Source organism: Leuresthes tenuis, unplaced genomic scaffold (genome assembly GCF_036924035.1).
Source record: "Leuresthes tenuis unplaced genomic scaffold, fLeuTen1.0.hap1 SCAF_16, whole genome shotgun sequence".
Lineage (NCBI taxonomy): Eukaryota > Metazoa > Chordata > Actinopteri > Atheriniformes > Atherinopsidae > Leuresthes > Leuresthes tenuis.
Genome location: NW_027325370.1, coordinates 27,210,866 through 27,227,627, shown reverse-complemented (window position 1 = coordinate 27,227,627; position 16,762 = coordinate 27,210,866). Strand labels below are relative to the sequence as shown.

The 16,762-nt window shown below is 48.6% G+C and overlaps 1 protein-coding gene across 7 annotated transcripts in view; it reads right to left on the bottom strand.

Moving 5' to 3' along the window:
* The window catches only part of vps13d (vacuolar protein sorting 13 homolog D), a 73,826-nt gene that overhangs the window by 25,653 nt on the left and 31,411 nt on the right, over nucleotides 1–16,762 (bottom strand). For all 7 annotated transcript variants that reach the window (XM_072366704.1, XM_072366703.1, XM_072366705.1 and 4 more), the window contains exons 29-39: nucleotides 7,619–7,734; nucleotides 5,697–5,912; nucleotides 5,327–5,607; nucleotides 4,717–4,850; nucleotides 4,362–4,517; nucleotides 3,913–4,090; nucleotides 3,234–3,308; nucleotides 2,927–3,127; nucleotides 2,021–2,110; nucleotides 1,669–1,809; nucleotides 1,421–1,546 (exon numbers count right to left, since the gene is read on the bottom strand). In XM_072366704.1, coding sequence (XP_072222805.1) covers nucleotides 1,421–1,546; nucleotides 1,669–1,809; nucleotides 2,021–2,110; nucleotides 2,927–3,127; nucleotides 3,234–3,308; nucleotides 3,913–4,090; nucleotides 4,362–4,517; nucleotides 4,717–4,850; nucleotides 5,327–5,607; nucleotides 5,697–5,912; nucleotides 7,619–7,734 — 1,714 coding nt within the window. The remainder of the gene's footprint in view (nucleotides 1–1,420; nucleotides 1,547–1,668; nucleotides 1,810–2,020; nucleotides 2,111–2,926; nucleotides 3,128–3,233; nucleotides 3,309–3,912; nucleotides 4,091–4,361; nucleotides 4,518–4,716; nucleotides 4,851–5,326; nucleotides 5,608–5,696; nucleotides 5,913–7,618; nucleotides 7,735–16,762) is intronic.

Genomic DNA, 16,762 nt, shown 5'->3' with positions numbered 1-16,762 from the left:
TGTTCTGCCTGCGCTCAGTCTACATGTTGTAGTGTAATTTTGCCACTTGGGGGTAGTCTCGTAAATATGTGGAACAATCTGAGCTGTGGCCTGCTCTTGGTTATGTTGGTGCTGTTGTTGGTCCTTTAGTTTAGCTGAAAATAAGACAAAGTGTCGGATAAAGAAAACAGTCTGAGCTTTTCACCCGTGTTTGTCGGTTCTTTATCAGTTTCGGTGCTTTGTGATGGCATTGGTTATTAGCCCCTCCGAGCTAATTTGTCACCAGTCAGCATTCAACCTTCATATAGTGAGAGCACGGTTAGTCGTTAGCTTTCAGAAGGACTGTATGCTAGTCCATCTACGTTGGCTGAATATCCCAAATCCTTCTCTTTAGATGAGGTGACATTGGAGAGTGAGAGCTCAGGGCCAATAGCATCTGTTGCATTACATATGTTATGTCCATGGTCTCTTTGACTAAAATATAAATTGTATAAATGTTGAAACTTTCTTTTTTTTTTTTTTTTTTTTTTTTTTTTTTTTAAATGGTGATGATGTTATGATGGATGGTTCAATTTCCCTTTTTCATGCTATTTCAAGAGCTCAAACACATCAGCATGACATCATTAAAGTCAGTGAGGGTCTAATGACTTGGCCCTTTGAAGGCCTCAACAAATCCCACTTGAATGGACTTTGGGCTCACTTCCTATTTCATGCTGAATGTTTTTAAGATGTCTAATTTAGATTTCTTACACATTAAATACAGCAGAATTCTGCTGTTGGTATGGCTGTAATTCATGAGATTTATTTTTCAGCACATCTCTGTCTTGTTCCTCCTTAAAGATCAATTTGTTTAGCTGCTCTGTGTTGGAGGGGCTCTGTTACTCTTCTTCTAGATTACAAGTGTTACTGGGCTGCAGCTATGTTTGCACCTGCATCCTTTCACATCAGGTGTTAAATCACATAAGACTGTACAGCTGACTGTTTTTCATGTTAAAGCAGCTCCTGTGTGTGTGACAGATAGAGACTTTTATAGAATATGAATGTGTGAATGACAGGACACATTGTAACGTGCTTTGTAGTGTGTGTGATGCAGAGCATTCACCATGATGGAGCTGTGCAGACACAGCACATTTATACAGATGTGTGCTGCTACTTTATAAGCTGTAGTTTTACCTGTTTCTCTCAAGTTTCTCCTTAAAAACACGACATGATACAGAAAGACAAGGAACTCTACATGCTTACTTTAAAACCCTGTCCTTACTGAGATGTGATCTATAATTACATTACTGGACATAAAAGTGATAATCCACAGGGTGGGAGTCACTTCTGCTGACTACAAACACTTGTCAAACAGTAACCTCCTTATCTGGTTAAATACATTTTTATTGATAAGTTCTACATTAGAGGTCTTTTTGTGTTTCTGCGTGTGGCTGGAACTCACTCTGTCCAAAGCTGGGGGGGTCGACTGAGGAGCCTATCCAGGGCAGAGGTGGTGAAGACTTGGGGGTCTGTTCCTCCTCCTTGCAGTAGTCAGCCATCCAGGAGCTCTTGGTAGTTTTGTATTGTTCTGGAAGGGTCAGATAAAAAGATTCTTGGCATATGGGAACTTTTCAAACCTTCTGTGGGAAACCAACGCTTTGAGATCTGACTGAAAACTGTGAAAAGAACAATGTTCTCTCCTTCACTTACCGAGCAGCACAGAAGTCATGTTGATGTCCAGTCTCTGCTTGGCTCGAATACCCATTTTGAAACGTGGAGGGTGGAGGCGGCCAGCAGCCTGCTGCTGCCAGGACAGGAAGCAGGGCCAGGGTTCTATGAAGGGCTCCCAGCCTGGGGGGCACGCGCACACACACACACACACGTTTGAGATGATCTAATTCTAATTTAAATATGTTAGTGAACTCCTCCAAGATATCAGCCATCACCTGATCCGAAGAAACCTAACAGCTTTACTGCCTTCATGGGCAAAAAGAGCAGCTGACACTACAATCCACATGTCAACATTAAGAACATGAACTAAACTGCAAGCTGATGTAGTCACCTGACAGCTCTCTGTTGTAGTAGTCTCCAGACAGGGTGAAGCTGGCGTTGCCTTCCTGGGTGGAACCAATGCGCTGCAGCACATAAAGCCCTGCAACAACAAAAGGCCTTTACACACGGGGGCTGTAACATCCACGTCTTCAGCAGCCTGTTAAAGTGATGCTATTCCAGTTCCACTTTTCTCACCACACGTTTCACAAAGAAAACTCTGATGAAGCGAACAAACACACAGCACTGTTAGAACCGTGGTGGAGTGTGATCTGATTCATGTAGTGACTGGGCCTGGGACTTTCTGTCCTCTGGTCTGCTTGTGCTTTATTAGCTTGCTTTGTAAATGTACAGGAACACTGCTGGAAGTCTTACCTCTGCACTGCTTCACATACAGAATCACTTTGTAACGTTATCAAAACTCTTGAATGTTACTGTATTTGATGTTAAGTTGGACACCAGCACCGAAAATACTACAGGTTTAAATGCTGAAAAAGAGGTGCATCTACAAGAAGCGGCTGAAAAGACAATAACAGGCCCACATTTCTTTCTACAGTGGCAGCAGTTCACCACCTCACCACGTGTCTCAGCTGTGCAGATTCTCTCTTCAAGTTTAATTCCACCTTCCACACAGAGGTTTTTACTGCTCATTCTGAGCAAAAACACTATCCTCACTGAACTGTATGAGGTGACACCTCAGTACAACTGGCCTCACAGCAGCTTCATCCAGCAGCTTCTCAGCCCCACAGTTTAAATGATCAGGAGTTCATGTCTGAGGCTTTGGGAGGCAGGACAAAGACTGATTTTAATAAACACTTAGGACACACTGACGCAGCTGAGCCCTTCATCTCCACTGAAGCAGCAGTTTCTCTTCATCCCATGTGACCACGGAGTGATGCCTCACGTTAAGCAGACTTACTGGAGAAGGTCAGCTCTGCCAGTGGGATGTCACAGTCCAGGCAGTCGTCAATGAAACAGATGCAGACACTCTCAGCCTTGACCTCCACCCCTGACAGAGGAGCCGAGTGGCTGCTGGTGACAGACCCAGCTCTGGTTCTGGGCTGCCCCGCCATGTTCTCAGCGTTCTCCAGCAGCCATGTGGCAGCCTGGTCCAGCTGGCCTACCGAACAAATACAGCCAGATTTACAAAGCTCTTTGGGAAACAATGCTCACATTAGTTCTGGCTCCAGCTGAGCAGGTGTGACAAACCGTTTGAAAAAGCTCACCTTTGCAGTAGATAAGAGCTGCTTTGCAGTCCTCTTTCCTGAAACCAAGGTCTTGTAAATGTCTCAGCTGGGTCTCTGCAGAGATACAACAGGGAATATCAGCCAGTGTCCAACACAGCTGAGAGGCCGTGTGACCTGTCAGCTGACAGCAGAGCAAATGCAGCACAAACAGTGACCTCTGTGAGGGGGGGTGTTCGGTTTGCAGTCTGACATGATGCTGCAATGTGTGCAGAGCAGGGCTTGTGTTGCTGGAATACACACAGCTCCCCCTGAAAAAGATCTGGATAGCAGCACGGTGCTTCAAAGCCTCTGCAGCATTAATGAGGGCTTCAGATGCCACATGCACAAATGCAACCCCACACCATGACTGTGAAAGGCTGAATGCACCCTATCCTCTCCAGCCTGGAGGACACAGCATCCATGATGTCTGCAGCGTGTGTTTGTGAATGCAGCAAATAATTCACAGTGTTTTTAATGAGATGACTCCAAACAAACTGAACAGACATTTCTTTGATTCTCTGCCGTTACTGATAACCTGAATTGTACTTCTTTCTGTATAAACATCATGCATAACCTCAGCTTTTGGCAGCCTCTGAGCTTGGGTTCTGGCTGCTCATGGACATAACTGGATGGATGATAACTGCAACATCCTGGGCCCACTCCACCTGCCTCTCCATACCTGTGAGGGTGACAGTTTTGTTCCTGAAGCCATCTTTGGGTGGAGCTGTGGCTTCAGTGGAGTCAGACTCATGGGGAGGTGGAGGCGCAGTGCTGGCAGTGGGGATCGACTTGGCAATGGCTAAAAAGAGCTGAATGTCATTGTAGGAGAGACGGATGTCCAGAGCAGGAAACTGAATCTGCCACAGAGGAACAGCCACAGTCAACACAGCCCATACATCCTGTTCACTTCTCAAATTTGAACTTTTGCTTTGTCAGTCTGAGGAAATGGTAAATGACATTAATGGAGACGACAAAGTGACAGACACACAGTAAGGACCTCAGCTACACTGGACATCAGGACATCTATTACCCTCTGCTCTCCCTTTTTCTGATGTGTCTCTTCAAGAAACTAAACAGCTAGAACCTGAACATAAATGAGGCAACACTGCACCACCCCAGACTCCTGACCTCCAGCAGCGGTGGGATGTCCTCCACATTGAAGGCATCCAGGAGACCAGAGCTGCTTTGGTATGTGGGACTCCCACACAGGTCCACCTGAACATTGACCGGGTCGATGATGGACAGCGCCGTCTCCTGCTCACTGCCCAGCCGACATGAGAAAACCTGCAGGGACAGATCTCAGAATCTAAGCCGTTTCATCACAACCAGGGTAGGTGTAGTCCTCTTGCACATGTCACCATGCAGTGAGCCTCACTCTACACTGGTTAGGCAAAGTAGGAGGACCTGCTGGGAGCAATTTCAGAGTGGAACACACAAGTTCTATCCAAACAAACAGCGGTGAGAGTGTGTAGCCATGTGTCACCTCTACTCCTGCCAGGCTGCCAGAGAAGGGTCGGTCCAGCAGGCGGGGCTTGTACGTGAGCACTGTGGTGCCCTTCAGAACGATGGCGTTAGTATCCAGACAGGACAGGTCCTCCACCACCACAAACTCAGTGCCTGTACACCAAACAACTCATTCAGGAGGGTGCAGAGGCCAGTCAAGGGATTCCAATAAAGAGCTAGATCAGTAGAAATAGTTTCAGGCAGTTCCCTGCAGAGCCTAATAATCCTGCCTAATATTAAGCCTAATAAGGAGAACTCTAAGACCTGCTTTTCAGGTGGTGCAGGTACATTACGGCTTGATGACCTTGAGTGTCACTGTGAAGTGTTTCCTTACAGTCTCTGTGTGGTTGTTAGTCACATTTTCACCACAACAATTCAAAGGAACATCATCACTGAAACAATGTGATGACTCTGTCTATGACAAAAGAATCCCACTGAAAACAGCTGGAGACGATCAGCAGAGGACAAAATCTATTATTCTACTGTGTGAAGGCATCCAGGCCACCTGCCATCAGCACACCGGGCAGGGCAGCGCTGATGGGAGCCACAGAGCGCCACAAAAAACAAGCACGCCATCTTCCTCTTCTCACCTGTCACGTTGATCTTCACCTCCAGGCAGCGGTCCTGGGTGACTGGCACAGTAGATCTCTTGGTGACCACTCCACTCTTCACCGTCTTTGGCATGACCGCTCCAGTGGAGCCGGAGTCAGTGCTGGTGTTACTGGGCCAGCGCTGCCGGGTCTCAGCGCCACCTGCTGCCTTCTCAGCTGGCACATGAAGGAAGTCTCGCACCAGCTGCAGCCAGTCAAAGATGAGAAATACCCTGAGGTTATTGAGGACCACGGTGAAGCAGGACGAGTCACGTGTGGATCTGCAGGAAGATGGAACATGAGCTCAGTGAAAATCTCTCTCCTGCGTTTGGAAAGGTTTAAATGAACATTCTGTTTTTCACAGGGTTACCTATAATGCAGTTCCAGCTGCAGGGACGCACGGTTAGTGCCCGTTTTGGAGGGCTGGAGAATGCAGTCGAACACATTGTGCCTGACGCCATCAGTGCGCTTCTTTGGGCCCGTGTAGCGAGTGTCATACGCCAGCAGTGAGTGAGACACCAGGTTGACAGACTTGGATCCATTGGAGAAACTCTCAAACAGCACCTTAGACTTCATGAAGTCAAACCTTTGCAGGACGCGTCAAAAGAAAACGTTCAGTTAGCATAATTTCAACGTTAGCTCACCAAGGTTTCCAAGTGCTGAAGACCGGATCAGAAAAAAAAGCTCTGGGCTGGATGTGGAAGTGGTCTTTGTGACCATGGTCTGTTGAGAGGGAACCCTAACAACTTTCTCTCAGACTCAGTCAGTATTTGCGGTTTGTGAATTGTGAAGGTTGAGCTCAGTTCCAGGAAACAACTGCTGTTCGTGTCATTACAACATGTTTTTAACCATCTCATCAGAATGTTTAAGTAAAGACCGGCTGCTGCAGCAGCTGGATAACAGAAGAGCATCAACACACTGCTGGTCCTTCACACAGCCAGCAGCTGTTCTTACTGCTGCACTAAAGGAACTTAGAGTTAACTGTATAATAGTTCACAACACCCATGCAAGGGAGAGCCGCCACTTCTATTCAAACAATAAGGGAGGGTTGTCTAAGATAAGCCAGGGGCTAAGATGATCCGCCCTCTGTATCTGGACAGCAATTGATGTTTATCGTCATGTGACCATTCACTTTGGAAGCACACATCATTTCTGCCAAGTGTAAAAAGAAGGACATGGGAGGGGTGAGAAGCACAAGTTTTCTTTAAAACTGTTTTTAGCTCATCAAAGTCAAATTCTGACATCTCAGATGTAATGGCTGCAACATATTCATGCTGCGTGTTGGTTATGTGTCAACACATAAAACCGCACAAACGATTCATCCAAACATTGACCAGACTTATTTTCTTTTGTTTTTTTTCAAAAACATCTGATGTAGGGCAAAATGAGCCAGGTTTGAGGTTTGGACGGGTTGATATTCTATATTTCACTGCTGTCTTCGATGAAGAGAAGGTTCAACAGTCTTCAAACTACAGCTGTTGCTTTGTTTCAAAGTTCCCAAAAGCAGGAAAAAGATTTCTTTTTTTTTTTTTTTAATTCAGATTTAATCAGATGTTCAGTTTAGGCCCAAAAAAGACTGAACAAACAACTGATCCTGAACCAGGGGCAAATTGAGCCATGAGAATCCTTTTTTTTTCTTGCCCTTTGCTGAGGTAAATTCTGATCATTCACAGTGATTGTAAACACCCAGACATTTGGTTCTTCTGACTTATTTCCCCTTATCTTAAGGACCACATGAGTAAAACATGGCTACCCTACCAAGAGGGACATGTGATAAAGGACGGTTTCACATGTGCTGCTGCCACAAGCTCGTCAGTTTAAACGGCAGCACAGAAACCACAGCAACTTCACTGCACTGTTTTCACATTGCTCTTGTTGGGCATCAGCTCTGACTCATTACTGGCTTCCAATTCGTTCATACTCACACGGCTACAGTGAGAGGGGGACACCTTCAAAAATGAACCGCAGAGTAAGCTGTTGCAACTCCCGCTCAGCAGTTTCATAAAGGCCTTCAACAGCTGAGACTCTGGCAGAAATATGATTTCACATGAACGGTGTAACACACAGGTAAATTAATTAGAATTATTTTCAATCCACACTTGTTGTAACTACCCAAGATGTCCTGTCATGACATTTTCATGACATTCCATCCACCACGTTAACACTGATGGAGAGCAGGCCACCGTTTCTCGATCCAGTGACAGATGATGGATGTTTGTGTGCTTTCCACAGCACATATTGTACAGCGATTTACAGGTTGTAAAGCTCATCAAGGAGTCAGAAAAGGCCCACCTTGCCAATGAGCGCCTGCAATCAGTGGGTGTTGGGCTGTCCAGAAGCTCCAGGCTGACATCCATCATGTCCACCAAGAAGGACAGGTTGGTAAAGACATCTCCACTCAACACCGTCTAGAGAGAGACAACATCAGTGCACAAACTGAGACATTCAGGGTTCTCTGAGGTAAAAAAAAAAAGGCTGAATGAAATCTCCACAAAGATCTCAAGTCAGAGGGTATCCCATAGCTTGTAGATGGTGTTGTGTACACTTTAAGCTTGAACATCGTAGGAGCTCATATTTACAGCCTTTTGGAACAAAACACTTTGAAAAGGATGAAGCATACATGGAAGAGTAACTCCTTTCTCAAGTCCAACATCAAATGAAAATGTGCAGCTTCTGAAAGAATGTTCAGTAGAGTTCCATCATAAATGAGCATCTATACATATACAGTATCTCAAAAGAAAGTACGCCCCTCACATTTTTGTAAATATTTTATCAGATCTTTTCAGGGGACAACACTGAAGATGTGACTCTTTGATACAATATAAAGCAGTCAGTGTACAGCTTGTATAACAGTATAAATTTGCTGTCCCCTCAAAATAACTAATCACACACTCATTAATGTATAAACCGCTGGCAACAAAAGTGAGTACACCCCAAAGCGAAACTGTCCAAATTGTGCCCAATTAACCATTTTCCCTCCCCGGTGTCATGTGACTTGATAGTGTTCCAAGGTCTCAGGTGTGAAGAGAGTGCAGGTGTGTTAAATTTGGTGTTATCGCTCTCACACTCTCATACTGGTCACTGGAAGTTCAACATGGCACCTCATGGCAAAGAAGTCTCTGAGGATCTGAGAAAAATAATTGTTGCTCTACATAAAGATGGCCTCGACTAGAAGAAGATTGCCAACACCCTGAAACTGAGTCGCAGCACGGTGGCCAAGACCTTACAGTGGTTTGGTTACATGCTGCCACCACTCCAACATGGGCCTCAAATAGTTGGAATGGCGACACTTAATTTTCTATCAAACGTCCCGTCATTCCGACACTTTTTTACTCCTATGGTTGAAAGGGCAGTATGTTTTATTTTTTATAAACTCCCCACCATTCCGACAGTTCCTCTAATAGCCTATTAAAGCCTATTTTATTTGAGAGGAACTCCAAAACCTCGCAAACGAACTTTAATAATCTATCATCAAAATCCCCTGAACTTTTTTAATGTATTTATGTAACCGGGGCGAGTCTGAAACATGTTAGATTAGGCAGAAATACAGTGTCAGTGACCTGCAGCAGCCAGCTGGCTGCATCTGTTTCATGCGTCTTATGCATGCTGGCATCATATGCAATTAATATGCATTAATAATTGCAATTACAGATATCAATGACAGCGCACCTGTGTCAGACGTCCCGGTGCTACCCAAAACGTCTTCTTATTAGTTTTTATTAGTTTTAAATCAAGAAGTGAACAGTGTTTGTCTATGTTTGTTGCTCCTTTTTGCGCAATTAACTATTTGAATATCATTCATTTGCTTTTGGAGTGCATTTTGAAAATGACCACGGACTCACGACATTGTCAGGATCTCCGACACACCTACAGCTGTTACACGCACACACCAGATTTATAGTAAATAGTAACAACACAGCTGTTATGGATGGATCTTGAGTGCCATCATCTTTTATCTTTAATTTGAAAACCCACATCCATCTGGTCCTCCCATGTGACTGTAGATTTGACCCTTAAATTATCATTCAGTATCAATTTAATATCATTCAAACATCACAAGCTTTGAAGAATAACCGTCGGAGAGAATGCTTTTAAAGACTGTATCACATCTGTACACGTGTCTTAAAACATGTCAAATGCATGAACAGAAAGGAGGGACTGTTACCTGTTGAGTAACGCACATTTCCTTATGTGGAAAGCTTTGTCGGAATAGCGGGACGTTAGCAAGGCGGAATGGCGGGACGTTTGCATGTCGGAATGTCAGAATGGTGGGATGTTGGAATGGCGGTATGTTTGCATGTGGGAATAGCGGGACGTTTGCATGTCGGAATGGTGGGATGACGGAATGACAGGACATATGCAAGTTGGAATGGTGGGATGACGGAATGGCGGGACGTTTGCATGTCGGAATGACGGATGACGGAATGGCGGGAGATTTGCACGTCGGAATGGCGGGATGTCAGAATGGCGGGATGTCAGAATGGCGGGATGTCAGAATGGCGGGATGTCAGAATGGCGGAATGAAGGACGATGGAATGGCGGGACGTTTGCATGTCGGAATGGCGGGATGTCAGAATGGCGGGATGTCAGAATGGCGGGATGTCAGAATGGCGGAATGAAGGACGATGGAATGGCGGGACGTTTGCATGTCGGAATGGCGGGATGTCAGAATGGTGGAATGTTGTAATGGCGGGATGTTTGCATGTGGGAATGGCAGGACATATACATGTCGGAATGGTGGGATGTCGGAATGGCGGGACGTTTGCATGTCGGAATGGCGGGACGTTTGCCGGTCGGAATGGCGGGATGTCGCAATGGCGGGATGTCAGAATGGCGGGATGTTTGCATGTCGGAATGAAGGACGACGGAATGGCGGGACGTTTGCATGTCGGAATGGCGGGATGTCAGAATGGTGGAATGTTGGAATGGTGGGATGTTTGCATGTGGGAATGGCAGGACATATACATGTCGGAATGGTGGGATGTCGGAATGGCGGGACATTTGCATGTCAAAATGGCGGGACGTTTGCATGTCGGAATGGCGTGACGTTTGCCGGTCGTAATGGCGGTATGTCGCAATGGCGGGATGTCAGAATGGCGGGATGTTTGCATGTCGGAATGAAGGACGACGGAATGGCGGGACGTTTGCATGTCGGAATGGCGGGATGTCAGAATGGTGGAATGTTGGAATGGCGGGATGTTTGCATGTGGGAATGGCGGGACATATACATGTCGGAATGGTGGGATGTCGGAATGGCGGGACATTTGCATGTCAAAATGGCGGGACGTTTGCATGTCGGAATGGCGGGATGTCGGAATGGCGGGATGTTTGCATGTGGGAATGGCGGGATGTCAGAATGGCGGGATGTCGGAATGGCGGGACGTTTGCATGTCGGAATGGCGGGATGTCAGAATGGTGGAATGTTGGAATGGTGGGATGTTTGCATGTGGGAATGGCAGGACATATACATGTCGGAATGGTGGGATGTCGGAATGGCGGGACATTTGCATGTCAAAATGGCGGGACGTTTGCATGTCGGAATGGCGGGACGTTTGCCGGTCGTAATGGCGGGATGTCGCAATGGCGGGATGTCAGAATGGCGGGATGTCAGAATGGCGGGATGTTTGCATGTCGGAATGAAGGACGACGGAATGGCGGGACGTTTGCATGTCGGAATGGTGGGATGTCAGAATGGTGGAATGTTGGAATGGCGGGATGTTTGCATGTGGGAATGGCGGGACATATACATGTCGGAATGGTGGGATGTCGGAATGGCGGGACATTTGCATGTCAAAATGGCGGGACGTTTGCATGTCGGAATGGCGGGACGTTTGCCGGTCGGAATGGCGGGATGTCGGAATGGCGGGATGTTTGCATGTGGGAATGGCGGGATGTCAGAATGGTGGGATGTTGGAATGGCGGGATGTTTGCATGTGGGAATGGCAGGATTTCAGAACGTTTGCATGTCGGAATGGTGGGATGACGGAATGGCAGGACATATGCAAGTTGGAATGGTGGGATGTCGGAATGGCGGGACGTTTGCATGTCGGAATGGCGGGACGTTTGCCGGTCGGAATGGCGGGATGTCGGAATGGCGGGATGTTTGCATGTGGGAATGGCGGGATGTCAGAATAGTGGGATGTCAGAATGGTGGGATGTTGGAATGGTGGGATGTTTGCATGTGGGAATGGCGGGATGTCAGAATGGTGGGATGTTGGAATGGCGGGATGTTTGCATGTGGGAATGGCGGGATGTCAGAATGGTGGGATTTTGGAATGGCGGGATGTTTGCATGTGGGAATGGCGGGATATCAGAATGGTGGGATTTTGGAATGGCGGGATGTTTGCATGTGGGAATGGCGGGATGTCAGAATGGTGGGATTTTGGAATGGCGGGATGTTTGCATGTGGGAATGGCGGGATATCAGAATGGTGGGATTTTGGAATGGCGGGATGTTTGCATGTGGGAATGGCGGGATGTCAGAATGGTGGGATGTTGGAATGGCGGGATGTTTGCATGTGGGAATGGCGGGATTTCAGAACGTTTGCATGTCGGAATGGTGGGATGACGGAATGGCAGGACATATGCAAGTCGGAATGGTGGGATGACGGAATGGCAGGACATATGCAAGTTGGAATGGTGGGATGTCGGAATGGCGGGACGTTTGCATGTCGGAATGACGGATGACGGAATGGCGGGAGATTTGCACGTCGGAATGGCGGGATGTCAGAATGGTGGGATGTTGGAATGGCGGGATGTTTGCATGTGGGAATGGCGGGATGTCAGAATGGTAGGATTTTGGAATGGCGGGATGTTTGCATGTGGGAATGGCGGGATGTCAGAATGGTGGGATATTGGAATGGCGGGATGTTTGCATGTGGGAATGGCGGGATGTCAGAATGGTGGGATGTTGGAATGGCGGGATGTTTGCATGTGGGAATGGCGGGATTTCAGAACGTTTGCAAGTTGGAATGGTGGGATGTCGGAATGGCGGGACGTTTGCATGTCGGAATGGCGGAATGTCGGAATGGCGGGACGTCGGAATGGCCGGATGTCGGAATGGCGGGACGTCGGAATGGCGGGATGTCAGAATGGCGGGATGTTTGCATGTCGGAATGACGGACAACGGAATGGCGGTACATTTGCATGTGGGAATGGCGGGACGTTTGCATGTCGGAATGGCGAGTGGTCAGAATGGTGGGATGTTGGATTGGCGGGATGTTTGCATGTGGGAATGGCAGGACATATGCATGACGGAATGGTGGGATGTCGGAATGGCGGGACATTTGCATGTCAAAATGGCGGGACGTTTGCATGTGGGAATGGCGGGATGTCAGAATGGTGGGATGTTGGAATGGCGGGATGTTTGCATGTGGGAATGGCAGGATTTCAGAACGTTTGCATGTGGGAATGGTGGGATGACGGAATGGCAGGACATATGCAAGTTGGAATGGTGGGTTGACGGAATGGCAGGACATATGCAAGTTGGAATGGTGGGATGTCGGAATGGCGTGATGTCAGAATGTCGGGACGTTTGCCGGTCGGAATGGCAGGATGTCGCAATAGCGGGATGTCAGAATGGCGGGACGTTTGCCTGTCGGAATGGCGGGATGTCAGAATGGTGGAATGTTGGAATGGCGGGATGTTTGCATGTGGGAATGGCAGGACATATACATGTCGGAATGGTGGGATGTCGGAATGGCGGGACATTTGCATGTCAAAATGGCGGGACGTTTGCATGTCGGAATGGCGGGATGTTTGCCGGTCGGAATGGCGGGAAGTCGCAATGGCGGGATGTCAGAATGGCGGGACGTCAGAATGGCGCGATGTTTTCATGTCGGAATGAAGGACGACGGAATGGCGGGACGTTTGCATGTCGGAATGGCGGGATGTCAGAATGGTGGAAAGTTTGAATGGCGGGATGTTTGCATGTGGGAATGGCGGGACATATACATGTCGGAATGGTGGGATGTCGGAATGGCGGGACATTTGCATGTCAAAATGGCGGGACGTTTGCATGTCGGAATGGCGGGACGTTTGCCGGTCGGAATGGCGGGATGTCGGAATGGCGGGACATTTGCATGTCGGAATGGCGGTATGTCAGAATGGTGGGATTTTGGAATGGCGGGATGTTTGCATGTGGGAATGGCGGGATGTCAGAATGGTGGGATGTCAGAATGGTGGGATGTTGGAATGGTGGGATGTTTGCATGTGGGAATGGCGGGATGTCAGAATGGTGGGATGTTGGAATGGCGGGATGTTTGCATGTGGGAATAGCGGGATGTCAGAATGGTGGGATTTTGGAATGGCGGGATGTTTGCATGTGGGAATGGCGGGATATCAGAATGATGGGATTTTGGAATGGCGGGATGTTTGCATGTGGGAATGGCGGGATGTCAGAATGGTGGGATGTTGGAATGGCGGGATGTTTGCATGTGGGAATGGCGGGATTTCAGAACGTTTGCAAGTTGGAATGGTGGGATGTCAGATAGGCGGGACGTTTGCATGTCGGAATGACGGATGACGGAATGGCGGGAGATTTGCAGGTCAAAATGGCGGAATGGCGGGACGTCGGAATGGCCGGATGTCGGAATGGCGGGACGTCGGAATGGCGGAACGTCAGAATGGCGGGATGTTTGCATGTCGGAATAACGGACAACGGAATGGCGGTACATTTGCATGTGGGAATGGCGGGACGTTTGCATGTCGGAATGGCGAGTGGTCAGAATGGTGGGATGTTGGAATGGCGGGATGTTTGCATGTGGGAATGGCAGTACATATGCATGTCGGAATGGTGGGATGTCGGAATGGCGGGACATTTGCATGTCAAAATGGCGGGACGTTTGCATGTCGGAATGGCGGGACGTTTGCCGGACGGAATGGCGGGACGTTTGCCGGACGGAATGGCGGGACATTTGCATGTCGGATTGGCGGGACGTTTGCATGTCGGAATGGCGGGACGTTTGCATGTCGGAATGGCGGGATGTCAGAGTGGCGGGATGTTTGCATGTGGGAATGGCAGGACATATGCATGTCGGAATGGTGGGATGTCGGAATGGCGGGACGTTTGCATGTCAAAATGGCGGGATGTTTGCATGTCGGAATGGCGGGACGTTTGCCGGACGGAATGGCGGTACATTTGTATGTGGGAATGGCGGGACGTTTGCATGTCGGAATGGTGGGATGTCGGAATGGCGGGACGTTTGCATATCAAAATGGCGGGATGTTTGCATTTCGGAATGGCGAGACGTTTGCCGGTCGGAATGGTGGGATTTCGATATGGCGGGACATTTGCATGTCAAAATGGCGGGAGGTTTGCATGTCGGAATGGCGGGACGTTTGCCGGACGGAATGGCGGGATGTCGGAATGGCGGTACATTTGCATTTGGGAATGGCGGGACGTTTGCATGTCGGAATGGCGGGTGGTCAGAATGGTGGGATGTTGGAATGGCGGGATGTTTGCATGTGGGAATGGCAGGACATATGCATGTCGGAATGGTGGGATGTCGGAATGGCGGGACATTTGCATGTCAAAATGGCGGGACGTTTGCATGTCGGAATGGCGGGACGTTTGCCGGACGGAATGGCGGGATGTCGGAATGGCGGGACATTTGCATGTCAAAATGGCGGGATGTTTGCGTGTGGGAATGGCGGGATGTCAGAATGGTGGGATTTTGGAATGGCGGGATGTTTGCATGTGGGAATGGCGGGATGTCAGAATGGTGGGATGTTGGAATGGCGGGATGTTTGCATGTGGGAATGGCGGGATTTCAGAACGTTTGCATGTGGGAATGGTGGGATGACGGAATGGCAGGACATATGCAAGTTGGAATGGTGGGTTGACAGAATGGCAGGACATATGCAAGTTGGAATGGTGGGATGTCGGAATGGCGGGATGTCGGAATGGCGGGATGTCGGAATGGCGGGAGGTTTGCATGTCGGAATGACGGACAACGGAATGGCGGTACATTTGCATGTGGGAATGGCGGGACGTTTGCATGTCGGAATGGCGGGTGGTCAGAATGGTGGGATGTTGGAATGGCGGGATGTTTGCATGTGGGAATGGCAGTACATATGCATGTCGGAATGGTGGGATGTCGGAATGGCGGGACATTTGCATGTCAAAATGGCGGGACGTTTGCATGTCGGAATGGCGGGACGTTTGCCGGACGGAATGGCGGGATGTCGGAATGGCGGGACATTTGCATGTCGGATTGGCGGGACGTTTGCATGTCGGAATGGCGGGACGTTTGCATGTCGGAATGGCGGGATGTCAGAGTGGCGGGATGTTTGCATGTGGGAATGGCAGGACATATGCATGTCGGAATGGTGGGATGTCGGAATGGCGGGACGTTTGCATGTCAAAATGGCGGGATGTTTGCATGTCGGAATGGCGGGACGTTTGCCGGACGGAATGGCGGGATGTCGGAATGGCGGTACATTTGCATGTGGGAATGGCAGGACATATGCATGTCGGAATGGTGGGATGTCGGAATGGCGGGACATTTGCATGTCAAAATGGCGGGACGTTTGCATGTCGGAATGGCGGGACGTTTGCCGGACGGAATGGCGGGACGTTTGCATGTCGGAATGGTGGGATGTCAGAATGGTGGAATGTTGGAATGGCGGGATGTTTGCAAGTGGGAATGGCAGGACATATGCATGTCGGAATGGTGGGATGTCGGAATGGCGGGACGTTTGCATGTCAAAATGGCGGGATGTTTGCATGTCGGAATGGCGGGACGTTTTCCGGTCGGAATGGCGGGATGTCGGAATGGCTGGACATTTGCATGTCAAAATGGCGGGACGTTTGCATGTCGGAATGGCGTGATGTCAGAATGGCGGGACGTTTGCATGTCGGAATTGCGGGATGGCGGGACGTTTCCATGTCTGAATAGTGGAATGCATACTGCATCAAACTGGTCTGAATGGCTGTCGTCCCTGAAGGAAGCCTCTTCTAAAAATGATGGATTAGAAAGCCTGCAAACAGTTTGCTATAGACAAGCAGACTAAGGACATGGATTACAGGAACCGTGTCCAGTGGACTAATGAGACCAAGATAAACTTATTTGGTTCAAATGGTGTCAAGCTTGTGTGGCAGCAACCAGGTGAGGAGTACAAAGACAAGTATGTCTTGGTTACAGTCAAGCATGGTGGTGGGAGTGTCCTGGTTTGAGGCTGCATGAGTGCTGCCGGCACTGATGAACTACAGTTCATTGAGAGAAACCTGACTGCCAACATGTACTGTGACATACTGAAGCATAGCATGAGCCCCTCCCTTAGGAAACTGGGCTGCAGGGCAGTATTCCAACATGATAATGACCCTAAACACACCTCCAAGACGACCACTGCCTTGCTAAAGAAACTGAGGGTAAAGGTGCTGGACTGGCCGAGCATGTCTCCAGGCCTAAACCCTATTGAGCATCTGTGGGGCATT